General features: G+C 47.7%; 1 protein-coding gene across 6 annotated transcripts in view; it reads left to right on the forward strand.

Annotated features, from left to right (window-relative positions):
• Positions 1 to 18,688, forward strand: part of LOC147268855 (multiple epidermal growth factor-like domains protein 11) — a 164,518-nt gene that overhangs the window by 93,633 nt on the left and 52,197 nt on the right. For all 6 annotated transcript variants that reach the window (XM_086223613.1, XM_086223632.1, XM_086223622.1 and 3 more), the window contains exons 7-11: positions 9,960 to 10,206; positions 11,144 to 11,264; positions 11,483 to 11,619; positions 15,838 to 16,050; positions 16,804 to 16,978. In XM_086223613.1, coding sequence (XP_086079739.1) covers positions 9,960 to 10,206; positions 11,144 to 11,264; positions 11,483 to 11,619; positions 15,838 to 16,050; positions 16,804 to 16,978 — 893 coding nt within the window. The remainder of the gene's footprint in view (positions 1 to 9,959; positions 10,207 to 11,143; positions 11,265 to 11,482; positions 11,620 to 15,837; positions 16,051 to 16,803; positions 16,979 to 18,688) is intronic.

Genomic DNA, 18,688 nt, shown 5'->3' on the forward strand with positions numbered 1-18,688 from the left:
GTCGGGTACTGCCCAGACATGCTACAGCTGGATATTAGCGCGCAATAACATCATGCACCTCGTATTGTTGTGATTTTCTATATAATGTACAGCTTTTATGACTGGGTTATTACTTACCGTTTTATAACCTCGTGGGCTGAAGGAACGAGGAATGTCAGGAGCAGCTCTTCTGAACTACATGGAGGAAGAGAAATCTGGACGACTACCAGACCCGTTGCTGGTTCTGGGTTCCTGCTGTTGCTTCACGTGTTGGACTCACAAGTTAAGCAGCTGTTATATTTTTATGTTTTTAATCTAAAAACTAATGAAGGAAGTAAACTTGAAATACATTGTTTTTGTTACCAAGATATTCTGGCTCAGCACCCAGGTGGCGCAGCACCTCATGGAGCTGCCTGCTAACACGGGACCTGCTGCTCCAGTTCGCCGTGGTGCTGTGCGTTCGGTTGAGTGTCTGCACGGACTACATCTCCAGGTGATCAGTGCTAATTTGTACGGCTACATGATTGAGTCAGTAACCAAGTACCAATTATCTCCTTGACCAACGGTGCTGTTATCAGTGCTTGTGACATATAATAATAAGTTAATTCAACGTAACGAAGGTGGCAATGGTCCCCTAATGGCGTCAGAGCTGCCAGCGCCACACAGACGTGGGTAGCACCTCAGGAAGCGCCTCTGTAGCTGCTGACTCTCTCTGACTGGTCATTAAATGCAGCTGAGAACAGCTTGAACGTGGATTTGACCGATAAACTACCGTAGACGGTAGAGAGTAAATGTGTCACCTGCTGCGCGTTTCTCTGCTCGACAGCTTTATGAACTCCATGTTGCTGCCTTCTCGAGCTGTTTAATATTCTTTCAGACCAACTATGGAACGTCTCATCTCATTGTCGCAGGCGCAGTAAATCCCCGCGAGCAAACATCAGCTTGGTGCAGCCATCTTGCTCCTCCCGCACCTGAAAACCCTTTTAACTTTCCCATTTTTCCATCTCTGCGTGCTCCATCAGCGCACGTGTTTCTCTGTTGTCATGCAGAAAACCACTGAACTGTTACTGAACGGGCCACAAATGTTAGGCATGCACTGCGGTATCAGCAAACTCAAGAAGGACATCAAGAAAAGATTCTTTTAATATTTAATAAATATTCCAATGTCCTGACACGTGGTAGTCAGAGAGAATTTGAAGAGCAAGTGTCACGATAGCGATAAAACTACGGTCGCCTGTGTGGTAGCGGTGGTCCCCAGAGAAGGGGGGGGGGGGCGTGATGTTGTACAATTAGGAAGCAAAATGAGGGGAAATAGACAAAATAGATCAGTTCATAAAAACTTCCTCCCAAATGTCCGACCTTGTATGTTGTACCTGTAACACGCCTCAGGGAAGTGGCTTCTCAACATTCACACGCTCACATCTGACGTCACACATAGAAGAAGCAGCTAATAAGATCAGAGGATCAGAGGAGGGATGAGAGACACCTGACTTCACCAGCTCGGCCCCTCCTGGACAAAGCCACTGCCATAGTTGAGTGTGAGTGTGAGTGTGTGTGTGTGTTTTCTAATCTGCTTTTTAGACATGAACACATGCATGCAGGACTGAGTCTGGATGGCACTCAGCAGAAACATGGTCACACTGAGCAGGACTCTAACAGAATCTTCCACAAAGCCGCTTCTGTGGGACTCTGTAAGTCCGTTAGTCCAGAACAGCTGACACAGTGAGAGACGCTGCTGCTGTAGAGACAGACTGACCTTCTCGCGCACGTTCATGTCACTAAACCACACTCATGTCCTTTCGTGTAGTTGTTGAAATAAGAAGACACAAAAACCCAATTCGTTAAAGGTGTAAAGAAGTGTTGTGCTTGTGGCCACCTCTTTATGAGACTGTGGGAGTCATCTGATACAACGCTACCACCCACTCATGAATAGAATCTTGCTGGTGTGGCTCCACAATGTCTGCAGGTCACAGTGACGTTGACCTTTGATGGACAGGTAGGCTTCGGTTGGTCCTTGAGTCCCAGCAGACATTTGTGCCAAACTTCACAACTCCCTCACAGCGTCTAGATGTTGAAACCCACTTGCTAGTTGTTACTATGCTGTCTTTCCTTCCCTCCTTTTCCTGCTGTTGGGCTTCTGGCTACTAGAAAACACAGTGACTCATACAAGTTCCTGTTTTTACTGGAGAGAAACACAAGATGCCAGCCAGAGGATCAGTGCAGCAGAGCAGAGCAGGCGTGTGGGCGGAGCTTGAGGTGGCGGGTGACAGAGATCAGGAGACGATGAAGGGAAGAGCTGACACCCAGCAGAGGTGGAGTGGAGGTTCCAGCAGCTGCGACACACAACAGCGTGAACACACCCCAGAACAACACCCAACAACCACCAACTCCAACTGATCCTACAGGAATGTGTCAGCGGGGAAACTGTGTAGTATCTCAGCGGGTGGTTTAGAGACCCCCTGCTGTGTGTGTGCGTGTGTGTGTGTGTGTGTGTGTGTGTGTGTGTGTGTGTGTGTGTGTGTGTGTGTTCGTGGAGAGTTATCAGAAGCCTATGCAGCTGAAGCCTCATACTGAGATTCCAAATTATTTTGATCAGGCTTCACGCTTCGTAAATGCGCTCATCGGGGAGACGAGCGCCATCCGACGCAGAAATGTTACTGTTTTGTTTTGGTTTATTCTTCTGAGGTGTTTGTGACAACAAACACTCGATGAGAAAATTCTGCCCAACAATCATGTTGATGTGTACTCCAGCACAGTTGTGGGTGGGGATACTGAAATCTTGGAACTGTGGTAGTTGTACTGCAGTGTGACACCAGCGCCACCACTGGTCCCAGCTATGAGGGACAACTTGTCTGATTAGTGCAGGAAACCTTTACTGGTTTACGGGAGTGCCAAGTGTGCCACGCCCGCATGTTGTACCAACTTCTTGGTGCCTGTTGCTGTTTTTCACAGTTGATTGGAGGATTGATCACATGAATTGGTTTGCAAAATTACTATTTTTGAAGGGTCTGCAGTTGTTAGCCATCAGTGTCCGTTAGCGCCAAGCTAAGTGTGTGTGGCTGGTTCCTGCTGCATTCTGGAGTCGGGAAGAAGTGATGAAGAAGAAGTGAGCTGAAGACTCCCATATCTGAGGACTTGAAATGCAAAATACACTTTTGGGTGAAGTATCGCTTTAAATTGAGGTATTGGGAGAGATGGGGAGTAATTAAATAAGTAACTGAAACTAACGAGGAGCAGCAGTGACATTCAGAATGGCATGGATGAAAGTGAACCCGCCAACACTCCAGAGCAGGAACACGAAAAGGAAAGTATTTTTAGTACATTGGCAGTAAGAGCCAGTACTTCTACTTTTTCCAGAGTCTTTACTTACTCGAGCATCTGTTCTTGTATTTGAGTGACGAACGTGTGGACGCATTCAAGGGGAAAAAAGCTGGACTAAGGCAGGCTAGCCTAGCTCCTGGTCCCAATCCCAAACTACTCTTCCTGGCCTCCACCACAGACAGGCCCAGGAACACTCCTGCAAGTGTGAGCTCTTGCCAAAGTGCATTATGCTGCTTTTAATTTAGTGCAGAAAGTTCTGCTTAGTGCCAGCGAGCTACTCTTGATCAAAGTCATTAGTCACTTGATTTGGACTCTTTGCTACTGAATAATTGAGGCTGTGAGAGGATAAAGGATTTGACGATGCTGCCTCACTAGTTAAGGGTAATAAAGAGAACCCCCCTCACTGAGAGAGATAGACAGGAGGAACTGAGAGATGTGTGGAAGGAAGAGAGGAAATTAGAGAAAGACGAAGCGGGAGGGAGTGTGTGATTTATTCTTTGTCTGTTCGTAGCTCTGGCCACCACAGCACTGATGAAACATTTAACACTATAATATCATGGAACTACCACCCACGTATGAGGAAGAAAGTTAAGTCTGGATAACTTTGCCCATCCCTCTCCGGCTCCTTTCACCACCGTTTCCTGGGTTTTTCCTTTTAACTTCGGACCATTCGTTCAAAGCTCTTGGCACTCAAACTCTCTGTACTTTTCCTCCCTTGAGAGCAGTTCACCCCGTGAGCATATATCAAAAAGATAATAGCGCTTTGATTTATGTTATCGCCGATGATGCAATATAGAATAAAATGTTCCATCTTTTGTACCAGTTGTCATCAGGTTCTGATTTATAACAGCAATTCATCCACTTACACATCTGTGATACATTTTCTGAGTACGCATCCTTGAAATTCAGTTGGAGGCGCAGAGACCAAGACGGGTGGAAGACCACGTCTGTCCGTCCGGACTCAGGAGGCTGAATGTTGAAAGGGACGTGTCTGACGACATTTACATCCAATTATAGGAACTAGAATTCCAACTCATCACAACAACAGCAAGTTTTTCTCTTCACAAACGACATCCTGACATGTTTGCCTTTTGCCAGATAAATTCTGTCACTGAATGCAATTTCTTTTAGGCGTCTGTGAAAATGGAAGCTGAAAACTGGAGCCATTTTGTTTCCAGATTGTCCGTCTGTCTGACACCCCATTTTCTTTTTAGTGTCAGTGTCTCTGACATGTCTTGAGTCAAATTTATTCAAATTTGGCTGGAATGTCCCCTGGGATGCGAGAATGAACTGAAAGGATTTCGATGGGCAAGTCACTGTCACCTACATGAACGCCATATTTTAGGATTGCTTGTAGGGAAAACAAAGATGAACTTCAACTCTCAAGGGCCGATGTTGCAGGAAACGCTCGTGGAAATCTCTTCAAATATGGTACGAATGAAAATAGTAAAAGTTTTTGGGTGGTCAAAGGTCACGGTCAGAGTGACCTCTCACATCATGAAGGCAGCAGGGAATCCAGGAGAAATTCCAAACATCAGCTTCTGACGTTCCTGAAGAGAAACAACATGTATGTGTGATCCCGGCCTCGCAGCTCAGCTCCACGCTGGACGAAGACAGAGCGTCGTTGATGGAGCAGAGATGAGCGTGGAGGGAGAGGGAGAGGGAGAGGGAGGGAGAGAGAGAAAGAAAATGTCATCATTTCCTTTCATCATTCCATACCAACAAAACCACAGCAGCAACTTGAATAAATCAAGGCCATAAATTGAGACTATATTATGAGTACTAGGAGAGTACCAGCAGAACACCGTGTACCACATTAGTACACTGAGTAGTACGCAGGGTACTTGTCAGATGTGACAACTGAGCTTTTACCAAATCATAGGCCATCCAAATTCCTTCACAGCACGACATTTTTGTGCTGGAAGGAGGCACGTGAGACACGAGTTTTGCTGTTTCACGCTGATGGGGTGCAACCAGTCACTGCACCGTCACGGCGCGCATCACCACTGCAGGATGGGTCGTGTTTGATGACAGGGAGCGCAGAGGTAGGCCTCAGCAAATGAACCACTTCTGACTAAATCTCACAACGCATCAAAAGGCAAATGTTTTATCTGTTCATAACAGCTTCTCTTGAAGGAGGATAAAAAGCCACCGTGGTGACCTGCTCCTGGATGATCCCACTGACTCTCTAATCTCACTCCAAGAACACTGCGTCTTTGGTGCGTCTTTGTAGTTTTGCCACAATGACTTGCACAAATGGGGCTAAGAGCCACACTTGGTACTGAAGCGGTGCTGCACTTACTTGCCCTCATGCAAAGTGATTGTGACTGAATGCAGAAAGAGAGCTTTCAAGAGTTCAGCTCCATGTTGCCTTCACAGCTCTGCGCACCTCAGCGAATGAAATGTGTGCGACTGAATCGTCCTGCTGGTGTCAGAAAAGAAACGGACAAATCAAAATGTGCACAGTGTGTTGCCGTCCAGACCACTATGGATGTCTCCCTTCTCACTCACCTGAAACCAGTTGATGCTTTATGCATAGTGCGTTCCAGTAAGAGCACAAATATCACAAAAACATAAGTGAAACACTTCAACCCGAAAAGAAGGAGATCCTGGAAGTCCTGAAGGAACCGAGTCATGCATATTTATTGATTATTTCAAGGTTTATTGCAACATAAGCCAAAGCAGTTTTGCTGCAGCTGCACTGAGTTGGCGCATCACCCTCCTCCATCCGATTAACTGAGACATAAAAACTCTGTTTTTGTTCTTTGGCATTTATGGATTCTAGTTTTGAAATCACTGTTTAAATCAAGTAGACTTGGTGCCCTGCATTATAGGCATCGTTGAGTATGAAGCGATCACACACACCGGCTGGGCTGGTAAACACTTGGTGCTGCAGAGAGTTCACTGATGTCAGCATTCATGCTTTATGGGAACTGCAGTCCACAACTTAAGCCTGTGAGATTATGAAGCTGGCAGTCTGAGGTTAGCCTTTCCTCCGTATCAGAAAAGTGTTGGAGGTGTAGGTGTGTGGTGCTGCCGCACAAACACATCTCCCCTGCGCACAAAGGCAAGGCAAGGCAGTTTTCTTTGTAGCCTGTTTTCCCCACCAGTTTGTCTCCAGGCTTCATGGCATCATAACAACATCCTCTGCCCTCAGAGCCTCACATCGACTGAGGAGAAACTCCATAGAAAACCTTTAACAGGGAAAAATGGGAGAAACCTCAGGGTGAGGAGGGGAGGAGGATCCCTCACCAGGAGGGACAGACGTGCAGGAGATGTTGGTACAGAGAAGAAAACAGTTTATAACACAGAATGGAGGAAACATGGAAATGTTAATAACAGTTGAAGAAGGAAGCTTCTAGTAGGGGAGGCAGGGAGAGCAAGCCAGCTTGATGGGGGACTGGATGGTAGACTGGTTCATGGAAGGGGAGGCAGGGAGAGCAAGCCAGCTTGATGGGGGACTGGATGGTAGACTGGTTCATGGGAGGGGAGGCAGGGAGAGCAAGCCAGCTTGATGGGGGACTGGATGGTAGACTGGTTCATGGGAGGGGAGGCAGGGAGAGCAAGCCAGCTTGATGGGGGACTGGATGGCAGACTGGTTCATGGGAGGGGAGGCAGGGAGAGCAAGCCAGCTTGATGGGGGACTGGACGGTAGACTGGTTCATGGGAGGGGAGGCAGGGAGAGCAAGCCAGCTTGATGGGGGACTGGATGGCAGACTGGTTCATGGGAGGGGAGGCAGGGAGAGCAAGCCAGCTTGATGGGGGACTGGATGGTAGACTGGTTCATGGGAGGGGAGGCAGGGAGAGCAAGCCAGCTTGATGGGGGACTGGATGGTAGACTGGTTCATGGGAGGGGAGGCAGGGAGAGCAAGCCAGCTTGATGGGGGACTGGATGGTAGACTGGTTCATGGGAGGGGAGGCAGGGAGAGCAAGCCAGCTTGATGGGGGACTGGATGGTAGACTGGTTCATGGGAGGGGAGCGCACAAAGACAAGTGCTTGTTGTTGGAGTCTAAATGTCAAGTCAAACATGTTCAGCTGCTACTTTTACAATCAAATTTAGCTTCATCTCTTCTACTTCCCTCCCCTTGCAGCTGTTCCCTTCAGTGACTTCAGTAGAGCTACTCTGCGTTATTTCTCTTTTGTATCACTACATAGGAATTACTAAGCACTTTTTTATTGTACAATTCTACAATTCTACAATTTCATTTAGCAGACGCTTTTGTCCAAAGCGACGTACAACACAAGCAAGAATTTAGACCTAATTAAGGAAAAGTCCATAGGAAGCGCAAAAGTGCTTCAGTTGTGATTTGGTCACAGGTACTGCCATCTAGTGGCAGAAGAAGTGTTGCCCCCCCCCCTCCCTTTTTTTTTTTTTTTTTTTGACAGACATACAACATGACACAACCCAGTTAGTGCTACATAGTCACTAAGTGCTGGGTCTTGGACCCTCTGACTGATTCTACCCCAAAGAGGAGCAGAGTCAGGTTCAGTGCCTCGGTGCTCTCTGAACAATTGAGTCTTCAATTGTCTCTTAAAAGTAGAAAGGGACTCAGCAGAACACACAGAGTTCAGTAGTTCGTTCCACCATTTGGGAACAACAGAAGAGAAGAGTCTGGCTAGGGATTTGGAGCAGCGCTGGGCTGGAAGCACCACGCGTCTTTGGCATGCAGAGCGTAGTGGGCGAGAAGGAGAGTAGACCTGGATCAGGGATTCCAGGTAGGCTGGAGCCGTTCTTGTGATTGTTTTGTGAGCCAAGAGAAGTGCCTTGAATTTGATCCTGGCTGCCACTGGAAGCCAGTGAAGAGAAACCAGCAGCGGGGTGACGTGCCCTTTTGGGCTGGTTGAAGACCAGACTGCTGCTGCATTCTGGATCATCTGCAGAGGCTTGAATGAGCCTGCAGGGAGGCCTGCCAGAAGAGAGTTGCAGTAGTCAATGCGTGAGATGACAAGAGCCTGAACCAGAATCTGTGTGGTCTGTTGGGTCAGGAAGGGTCTGATCTTCCTGATGTTGTAGAGGGCATAACGGCAAGACCGAGAAACTGAGGCCACATGAACCTTAAAGGTCAGCTGGTCATCAATCATGACACCCAGGTTTCTGGCTGAGTTTGTGGGCACAAGTAGGCTCGAGTCAAGTTGGACAGTGACCTGAGGCTGAACAGATGGACAAGCTGGAAAGACCATAAGTTCAGTCTTAGAGAAGAGTTATAAACTACTTCTTTATTAAATGCTTTGTAACACACAGTAATGTGGCTTTATATCATTTCCCTCCTTATTTGTACGCATCTTCCTCCCACTGCAGTGATGAGCTAGCATGAATGCTAACACAAACATGGGTACATCGCTTGTCTCAGGAATCATTCGTTGATGCCGTGGATGAAGAGACTTCAGAACCTCTTTCCTTTCCCCTCTTCACCTTTCAGCTGCCCCGTCTTTCCCATCTCTCATTTTTGCTCCCATTTCTTTAATCATTTCCTTCCTTTTCTCTTTTTCATTCGTTTTTTTTAATTGCGTGACTGTGACCTGAGGTGTGTCATGGAACACAAAATAATAAACACCCATACACAGGGGTGAAAGTGGCTTAAAGGTCTTGCTGGAACTGTACGCACGCCCTTTGGGCATGTGTTTAAAAAAAAAGCGCGCCTCGCCGCTGAAGTTTTACGGTTTTTAATTGGTTGTGGGTGATTTTTATGACAGTTTTCGGGTGTCTGTTCCCCACACGGCTGCAGCCCCCACAGCCCCGCCCTTCCCGCGCGACCCCTGGAAATGCTTTGAAAACTGCTTTGTGCAGTCACTGCCCTCTCCAGCGCTGACAACAGGGAACAGGCAGACATGGAAACACAGATCATCAATGTCACTCCATGATTTATTTAGCAAAGTATCAGTTCACACTTTACAGAGAGAGACACGACACAGAACGTGGAAAATTTCAAGAACAGTCACTAATTTGGTTTTGCCCTCCATTTTGTTTTCTTTCTCTTTTTTCGTTCCGTGAAAGCAGAACAGTGTGGTTTTAACCAATCAGAACTAACAATGCTGGTAACGTGACCCAGGTGTCCGTCTGTCAGCCAACCAGAAACGCCTCGCATGCGGACATGCGCTCATGGGCACGACTCCGAGTCAAGGCGGTTTCACACTGAACGAGCAAGGCGCAGGCTGCGCAGGGGAAGTCCATTCATTGTATGCTGTGACGTCACATGACCGCAAACCAAGCCCAGCAACTCGGCAGCGCTGCGCGTGCTTGCGCCCCACCCCACACAGCGCACCGTGTCGGCCGCGTTCAGTGTGAAACCGCCTCCAGACGTCGTTCTCTTTATTTAATAGGGGATTTTGACAGCTCCCTTCTCCTCCTTTTTTAAACGGAACTCCGTTCTGGCCGTGAATATTTTACGGGACCTGTGTTCCGGCCCGTTCCGGCTCACTTTCACCCCTGCCCATACAACAAATGCTTCCAGTGAGCAAAGACCCTCACTCCTTTATTATTCTCTTCCCCTCATCCTCTCATCTCTCTTTATTATTCCGGTTCTTCAAAATCCTCTCATCTTCCCTCTTCTCTTCTCATGGTGATTTCTTCATTTCCTCCACAGCTTCATCATCACTCACTTATTCATGATAGCCGTTTAAAACCTCATGTGATTCACAACCCTTCTTCTTTGTGCAGGGTGTGAAAGTGACTTCTGGGGCCCCCACTGCACGAACCGTTGTCAGTGCCGGAATGGGGCCAAATGTAACCCAATAACGGGAGCGTGCGTCTGCACCGACGGTTACCAGGGCTGGCGCTGCGAGGAGCCATGTGACCCCAGTTTCTACGGCAAAGATTGCCTCCTGGAGTGCCAGTGCCTGAATGGTGCCACCTGCCACCATCAGACCGGCGAGTGCTTGTGTGCACCCGGATACACGGGGGCCTTGTGAGTAGGCAGAAATGTACTGATTGGCTTTTGATGTAAGATTGAACCAAAAGAGATAAGGAGAATTCCATTAAAAACCACACAACTGAGAGTGTGAGGAAGGGTTATGAGGAAGGAACCTTTTGTGTGCATATAAGAAGCCTCATCTCTTACTTGGACTCATGAAAAATGTTTGTGTGAGTCTGCATGTTCTCCCTGTTCCTGCTGGGTTCTCTCTGGTACTCCAGCTTCCTCCACAGTCCAAAGACATCAAGAGGGACCAGGTTAATCCAGACTCTAAATTGACCGTAGGCGTGGCTGGGAGAGCCAATGGTTGTCTGTCTCTATGTGTTGGCCCTGCCATGGACTGGTGACCTGTCCAGGGGGAAGGCTGCTGGGATAGGCTCCACCCCCACCACCCTGAACAGGAGAAGAGGGAGAACATGGAGGGATGGATGGAAGGAGGGATGGAGGGATGGATGGATGGATGGATGGATGATGGATGGATGGATGGATGGATGGATGGATGGATGAATGGAGGGATGGATGGATGGATGGATGGATGATGGATGGATGAAGGGATGGATGAATGGATGGATGGATGGATGAAGGGACGGATGGATGAATGGAGGGATGGATGGATGAATGGAGGGATGGATGGATGAATGGAGGGATGGAGGGATGAATGGAGGTATGGAGGGATGGATGGATGAATGGAGGGATGGATGGATGGATGGGCTTCTTAGTGTCCCATCTCTAATTATGACAATGTTTTTCATTCAAGGAGTTCATCTGTTTTCTTACCTCTCAGCCTCTCTCCTTGCATGTGTTGTCTTAAATTTGGATGCAGTCCACGATAGAATTCACAGAGTTGTGACCTTAACAACTCAAACTTACCGAGAGTCAGTGGTTCAATGTGGCATCACCTGCTTCCCTCTGCTCCTCTCATCTCCTCCAGCTGTGAGGAGCCTTGTCCTCCGGGGAAACATGGCTCCCTGTGTGAACAGCGATGTCCCTGTCAGAATGGTGGAACATGCCACCACGTCACAGGGGAGTGTTCCTGTCCAGCTGGCTGGGTGGTACGACCCGCACCACATGCTCACACACCATCAATATCCAGCAAACTAACTCCATATGCTGTAGTTCTTGGCACTCTACTATTCTAAAGATGGCGTCTACTGATGCAAACTTATATTGTTGTTATCTCATGTGACAAACAGTCCACTTCCATTCATTTATTTGCGTCACATCAATGCGTTGAAGGTAAATTAAAGGTGCTGCTGATCCTGCCCTGCAGGGTCCCGTATGCGCCCAGCCATGTCCATTCGGGTCTTTCGGCATCAACTGTTCCGAGGAGTGCACATGTCGTAACGGAGGCCTGTGTGACCACATCAGCGGTCAGTGCCAGTGCACCGCCGGCTACCTGGGAGAGAGGTACAGTATGACACCCAGCACACCTTCTTTTTATTCAGCTGAATAAAGATGCTCCAGTGTATTTATCATTTCATATTCCTTGATAACTTGGAACAGGCCACTTTAGATTCAGATGATGAAGTTAAAACTATGAAGGGTCACTGATGGGGAGCTCCCAGGCCCCCTGTGTGTGTGCCAGGTACTTCAGGATCCATGTGTCAAGCAACAGTAAACAGTCCAATACACCAGTGAGACGCCATCCAGCCCCCAACACTCGCTCTTATGATGCTGCTACATGAAGCCTCTTCCTGCCAACTAAAGCTCAGGAATCATTGCTAGTGTATGTGCTATCACTGGGACACCTGCAGGAAAGAGCTCAGATTGGAGTCAAAACATCCACAGGGACTCAATAATGACTGGGGGAGGTTCTGGTGGTCAGCGCTGTAGTGTAAAGGACATAGAATTAGAGTACAATAGAATACTGCAAATGACAGCTGTAGCTGACATTCATTAATTGGATGCTCAAATTACACTGTGGTTGTTTGGCACCTGTGAGGTCACAGGAGTCTTCTGGGCCGGAGAGTTCACCATCGTCAGGAATCCCATTGTGGTTGATTATTGAACCGCATCATGGTGGTGATTTACAGCCCTGCTGTTGCAGAGTTATTATAAGAATTCCATCTCCCCACTCAACTCAGACAGTTACACAACTGCACTGTGAGGATAAACAGGAGAAGGGTTCTAGTTCCATGTGGTTCTCTGCTGCTTGTTGGCTGGAGCCAGTCGCACTCTGCAGCTCCGTCCTGTGTTGGTCCTTCAGAGATTCATGCCATCCAATCACAACTGTGAATGATTTCACCACATCTCTGGAACCCCTATGAACAGCAGTGTTTCAGGGAACATCACTTTGCTAAATATGGTGGGAATGTGACTGTCACAGACGTCGTGGGCCAGGCTCCAGCCACAGTGAGGCCAGGTGAGTGGAGCAGGGCTGAAACAATTCCTCCAGCAACTCCACTAATTCGATTACTAAAATTCCTTGAGACAAAATTAATTTAAACTGTAGGGTTGGGCACTGATAGTCAGTATGAAACAGCTGAGTTATTTAGGACCAGAACATTGATAAGCCTGAGTTTAAGTTTCGATATCATTTATTACCACGCGGCTGCAGCGTCTCTCCTCTCTGCGTCAGTGCAGTTATGGCTCATCAGTCGCCTCTCAGACTGATTACTAGAATAAAAATACCAAACCTGAGTGTCTGTGTGTGTGAAACCTGCAGAGCAACGTCCTGCTGGCCAGTCTGCTGTCATGAGTTTGACAGAGACAGAAGGAAACTAGAAGGAAACCCGAGACCCACGAACATCGCAGGAGTTTGATTGTTTTCGTAGAAACAACCCACACAAATCTCACCAGAGTTGAGCAAATAAAGAGTTTCCTTCTAGAGGACGGAGGATGATGCACATCTCCAGAACTGGTGCCAGTGTCTCAATGAGACGGGCCACCATGACAAAACACCATTTACTGAGCCACAGAGTCACTGGAGCACTGATCCCAGACCTGTTGGCATGGAAAAAGTACTCAGATCCTTTACTTAAGTAAAGCATGAATACCACAATGTAAAAATACCTCATTACTATTAAAAATCTTGCATGTAATTAATTCCTTTTTTTGAAGAATCCCCATTTTTATTGCTTCTGTGGCACTTGACTGGCTCTCTTGTTGGGGTTTCTGATTACGGGTACAGACTCAGGAGAGGAGAAGAAGGTGGCGTGGTGGTCGAAACCCAAGTCTCCCCGCTGATATTAGAACTTACCTGTTCTGTGACTCTGCTCGTGTCTCCAGCACTCTGGACGCACCCACAGTGTCTTTGTCGCGCCTGAAAAAATCAGATGTGTACACAAGATGTGCACACATCTGATGTGTCCGTAGTGCCGTTGCAGTGCAGGAGAGGTTCCGCGTGTCGGAGCGTAGCAACAGCTGTGATGCAGCGGTTGCATCGGGTGGGGATCAGGCTAGGGTGGCCAATAGGGTGGCCAGGATTCAGCTTGAGGTGGCCGCGGCCACCCCATGCCTCCACCATTGGCGTGAGGAGGAGGAAATGTAAACAGTCCAGAATTTAGTTGTTGGAAAACCAGGGACAGCGTACATTAAATCAGCATATCAGTGTAAAGGGGCCAGAGTTTGCTCAACAGCTAAGTTCCGTCAGCAATCCCAGGTTATTGTGATGTTCCAGCATTGTTGCAGAAGAGCAGGATTATTCATGGTCACTGATTACGTTTCCTCCGTTCATGCTCAGTTGGGGCACTCTCTGCAAGAGCATTTAACGCACAGGCTTCAAACAGTCATGAAAAATCTGAAGAAGTAATAGCATTTTAAAATGGCAGCCCTGGAAATGTACCTGAAAAATACATGAAGCCTTGAAAGCTTTGGAAAATCTTGGAACTGTGCTTCCTCAGGTCACTGCACTAAAGAGAATATATGGTTCACTTAAGTTCAGCTGAGAAGATTTGTGTTGGTTAACACTGATTCACTTTAACATGCTCATGCTTGTCGTTCGCGAACATGGATTTCTTCTTTTATGTCTCGTGTGTAAACAGACGTTGTCTGCTCAAGAAAATCGTTGTCAGATTTAAAGATGAACATAATGATGATAAAAACGTGTGTGAACTCTGAATGTAAATGAGAGAAGTTGACTTCCACTGAAACACACGTTTGTTGTGCAGGTGTTGCCAAAAAGATGGCGAAGGTGAAGTGCAGTTAGACTTTGGCCTCGGTGTGAGATGGTCGTGGTCTCTCCCTCCGTACTCGTGCTCGCCCATCAGTGTTGCTCTCTCTTCTCTCTCGTCATCACCACAAGTGGAAGATTTATACCCAGAGCCATTAAAAACAGTTTTCTACTTTATTACCTCCATCCCCTATGTACTGTTGTTTAGGTGGAAAAGACCCCCCCCCACACACACACACACACACACACACTCTCTTCCTGTCTCAGTTGTACTCTCACCTCCTTTTACTCAGTCCATCTTTCTCTCCTCACTCTCTCTCGTTACTCTCAATTGGGCCAAAGCACCTCCATTCATTCTGGCCCCAGACAGGTAAATGAACCTACATGGGGTAATTCCTGGATTGAGCTCTCCTCCCCATCCACATTCTAATGGAATTAGCTGAGATAAGAGTCCCAAGGAAGTCTGCGTGATTTAAGCATACCACACAACAGACGTCCTCACTGAGACATTTTTAATGAAGCCATTTGTCTCTTTCTGCATGGCTGCAAGCTGCAGACATGTTAAGGAGGCAGAGGCCTAATTTCAGCAGTTTAAACCATCCTCTGTTCAGTTCAGTGTCATCTGCCCAGTCCTGCTCATTATAATCCACATGGCAACTTTGTAAGCGCTAACCTTGAGCACCACTGAAGGTGTCAGCATAATGGTGTAGCCTTTAACCTTAGACTGTTTGAGTGGACGTGATGGTGGAGCATCTGGGTAGGTGAAGCAAGTACCTTTCAATGTTCTTCCAGCTCTAAACTTTAGTAGAATTCATTCTATGATGAATGGAATTCTTATTTCAGAGGTTTTTAACAAGCTCTCCTTGCAGGTTGAGCAGCGTTGGTTCTTTGCTGGTGGTGATCGCCGATTCAGCTCTATTTCTGTTTTATAGTCAAAGAATAGATAATTACCACTTAAGAGCTCACCTGATCATCAGTAAAGGAAAATGTGACTGGTGTGTTTTTTTTCACTGCCTAAATCATTCCTACTGCTGTCGAAGAGGTTCCCTTCTGTTTCACCCCAGTCCAACTATCCATCTAATTTTCCTGAAGCACCCAACACATCCAGTCTCTCCAGTTGGCACCAGTCCTTTTCCTCACCAGCATTGTGGGATATGATGTGGACTGAACGTTCAGAGACCAGAATGGCCGTCACAGTGACGAGAGAAGGCGTTAAAAGTATCAAATATTTCAGTCTAATTTCACTTTTCACTCACTTTTTTGCCAGAATGTCAGCTAATTAGTCTTCATTCACACTTTCAGTGGAGCTTCGGTTTTGGTCAGAAAGTGAAACATCAAACAAAGTGATAGAGAGAATGGCTGTGGGCAGCACTGGGCAGCACTGGGCAGCACTGGGCAGCCTCAGCGCCTCTCAAGCCTGCCGACCCCAAAACATCCCTGACCACGATGATAATTGAGTCGTCAGAAATGAGAGTTCCATCCACCCACCGTTCTGCTGTTTCACTCCAATCCAGGTGCCAGGATGAATGTCCAGTTGGTACATATGGGCCACAGTGCGCCCACAAGTGCGACTGTCAGAACGGCGCCAAGTGCTACCACATCAACGGGGCCTGCCTCTGCAACGAAGGCTTCAAGGGCCCGAGCTGCCAGGACCGCTTCTGTCCTGCTGGCCTCTACGGACTCATCTGTGACAAGTACTGCCCCTGTAAAGCTTCGAACACGCTCAGGTGCTCCGGCCTTGGCTAAGGAAAACACACACACACACACACACACACACACACACACAGATTGAATTTGAGGTAATAATAAAGGAAAACTCAAGTTTCTGGCTGAGAGCTCTACATCAGGGGCTTAAGGGGGCATGGCTCTATTTGAGATGTGATCAGGACCAACCAGTCCTTCGGTCTCGGTCGAATTCCGTCCTTCAGTCGTTTTGAGCAGTGGTGCAGGGAAGTCAGATAGTTCTAATTTAAGGGTGATGTCATCAGCGTAGTGAAACACAGAGTCCCATGGGACTCGACATGACATGAGAGCTGTTGCTGCTGAGGACCTGAAGTCCTGCGACATGTTCAGTCAGACACAAGAACTCGGAGGTCAGTGTGAGGAGACTGACTTGTGAGCAGCAGCTGCAGATTCGAGTGAAGCGAGAGCAGGCTGGATCAGATCGGACCAAACACTGTCCTCCCTACGTGGAGCTTCGTGACGCCATTGGTCACATATGTTACGTTACATATGTTACGTCTTTATGACTGTTTGACAGGCTTCAACATTCCAGCCAGCCACTACTACATGAAATCATCATATCTGAAAGATGGTCATTCCTATGTACGGGTTCAAGGTGACACTTGTGACAGTACCTGGCCCTTCGTGCCTGTCAGCCTATGACATCTCCAGAACACAGTTTTTTGTCTCATTATTGTCCACACAGGTGAAAAGTGCTCTGAACATTGTAGACTAATAACCCTCTAATTTGTTCCCAGCTGTCACCCTCTGTCGGGAGAATGCACCTGTGCAGCAGGATGGGCGGGGCTTTACTGCAACGAGACTTGTCCAGCAGGTTACTACGGCGAGGGCTGCAGAGAGCTGTGTGTGTGTGCCAACGGAGCTGACTGTGACGGCATCAGCGGAGCCTGTGTGTGTGCACCAGGGTACATCGTAAGTGTAGACACATCTCATCTCTACGCTCTTTGACACAGGGACCACATGACGAGCACTGGGATCAAAAACTTCCCCGAGCCAGAAACGTAGTGTTTACTCATCCCACTGACTGTTGCATCGAATGCTGAGTGTGCTTGGCTGCCTGAAAGGCAGCGAAGTGGAGATACCAGTGCCCGAAATATTCCAACAGAAACACTCAAGAAAACCTGGGTTGCTCTCAAAAACGAGATGCTGGCGGCAGCACTTTTGGTGTAGACTCTCTGGAGGCTCCCTCTGCATTTGCATGTAGTCGCACATTCAGCAACACTGCCATGTAAAATGGTCTGCAGGGGAGAGACAGAAACAATGAAAGATCTATAATACTTGTGTGTTTTTGCGTGCGTGCGTGTGTGTGTGTGTGTGTATGTGCGTGCGTGCGTGTGTGTGTGTATGTGCGTGCGTGCGTGCGTGCATGTGTGTGTGTGTGCGTGGGTGCGTGTGTGTGCGTGCGTGCATGCGTGTGTGTTATCCTGTGCTGTCCTATTGTCCTGCACTGATCATCTAAACCTGCTGTGTAGTTCAGGTGCCCCCCGTGACTCAAGGGCACTTTAAACCAGCTGAAACAAGCAAATACATGTGGATGAAAAAGGCTGAACTGTCGCTCAACCAGTCCGCGTTAATCCAGTCTTACATGATCAAAACCTTGTGCCGTCCCTCCTTGCAGTGCTCCAATGCAATTTTGATGACTATGACATATTATTGATTCCAATCTCACCTGGTGAGCCGAAGTGCAACAGGCTGTTACATCTCTGAGTGAATGATTGAGACTACGCCACACCCACGTCTGGCCCGAGGTATTTATTAGTTTCTGATTCTGGGAAAGTACCAAACCTTGTGTGATAACAGCAGCAGTGATGAGCAGATAAACGCTCTCCTCAGGGGGACCACGAGCTGAAGCAGCCGAGAAACGCCTTGTTGCATGTTGTTTTTATGAGGAATGCAGCGTCTTTGTGCAGGAGGGGCTGATGTCGACTAGGCTGAGCTGAACAGGCGACTTATGAATCAGCCAAAGAGATAATGTCATATTCCTCTTTGTATCTGCCTTATAAGTCTAGTTATATTGCAGCAGTGCACTCAGGAGCAGACACAGAAACTGCAGTGGCAAGAAATCAAATATTTTCATGTATTTAATTTCCGAGTTGATAAAAACAGCACTGACACAAAGGAAAACATGGCCATGTTGCTCAATCACGTCTGTGTAGCTTCTTGTAAGAAATCCTTCATCCAGAAGATTAATAACTGTTGTACTTATCAAGGAGCCGGAATCTGATGGGGTAGCCAAGGTGTGTGTAGACGACAGCGGGGCAGAACGCGTGCGGTAACGGCGTGGTCAGCCGGGGCTCTCAGCTGTAGCACGTCAGGTGCAGAACTGTCATGGAGTGAGACTGGAAACAGGAAGCTCAGCTGATCTGGGACGTTGTGGGGGACAATGTGCTACACTGATCATAATGGCCGTAACTATCGCTAACCTCCACCGGTCTATTTCTCATCCGCACACATTTTTCTCCTCCTTCTTTTTGGTGTGTGAGTGTGAGTGTCATTCCACAGGAGACGTGGAAACAAACAAGCTAGGAAACACAAAGGAAAACACTCACATGCTCAACTGTCTGGAATCTCCAAAAGTATGGCCTGATGCTGGAAAAGTTTTGTTGGTGACATCATGATGTT

Source organism: Aulostomus chinensis, chromosome 2 (assembly GCF_037954235.1).
Source record: "Aulostomus chinensis isolate RoL2024-O1b breed Wild chromosome 2, RoL_Achi_v1.0, whole genome shotgun sequence".
NCBI lineage: Eukaryota > Metazoa > Chordata > Actinopteri > Syngnathiformes > Aulostomidae > Aulostomus > Aulostomus chinensis.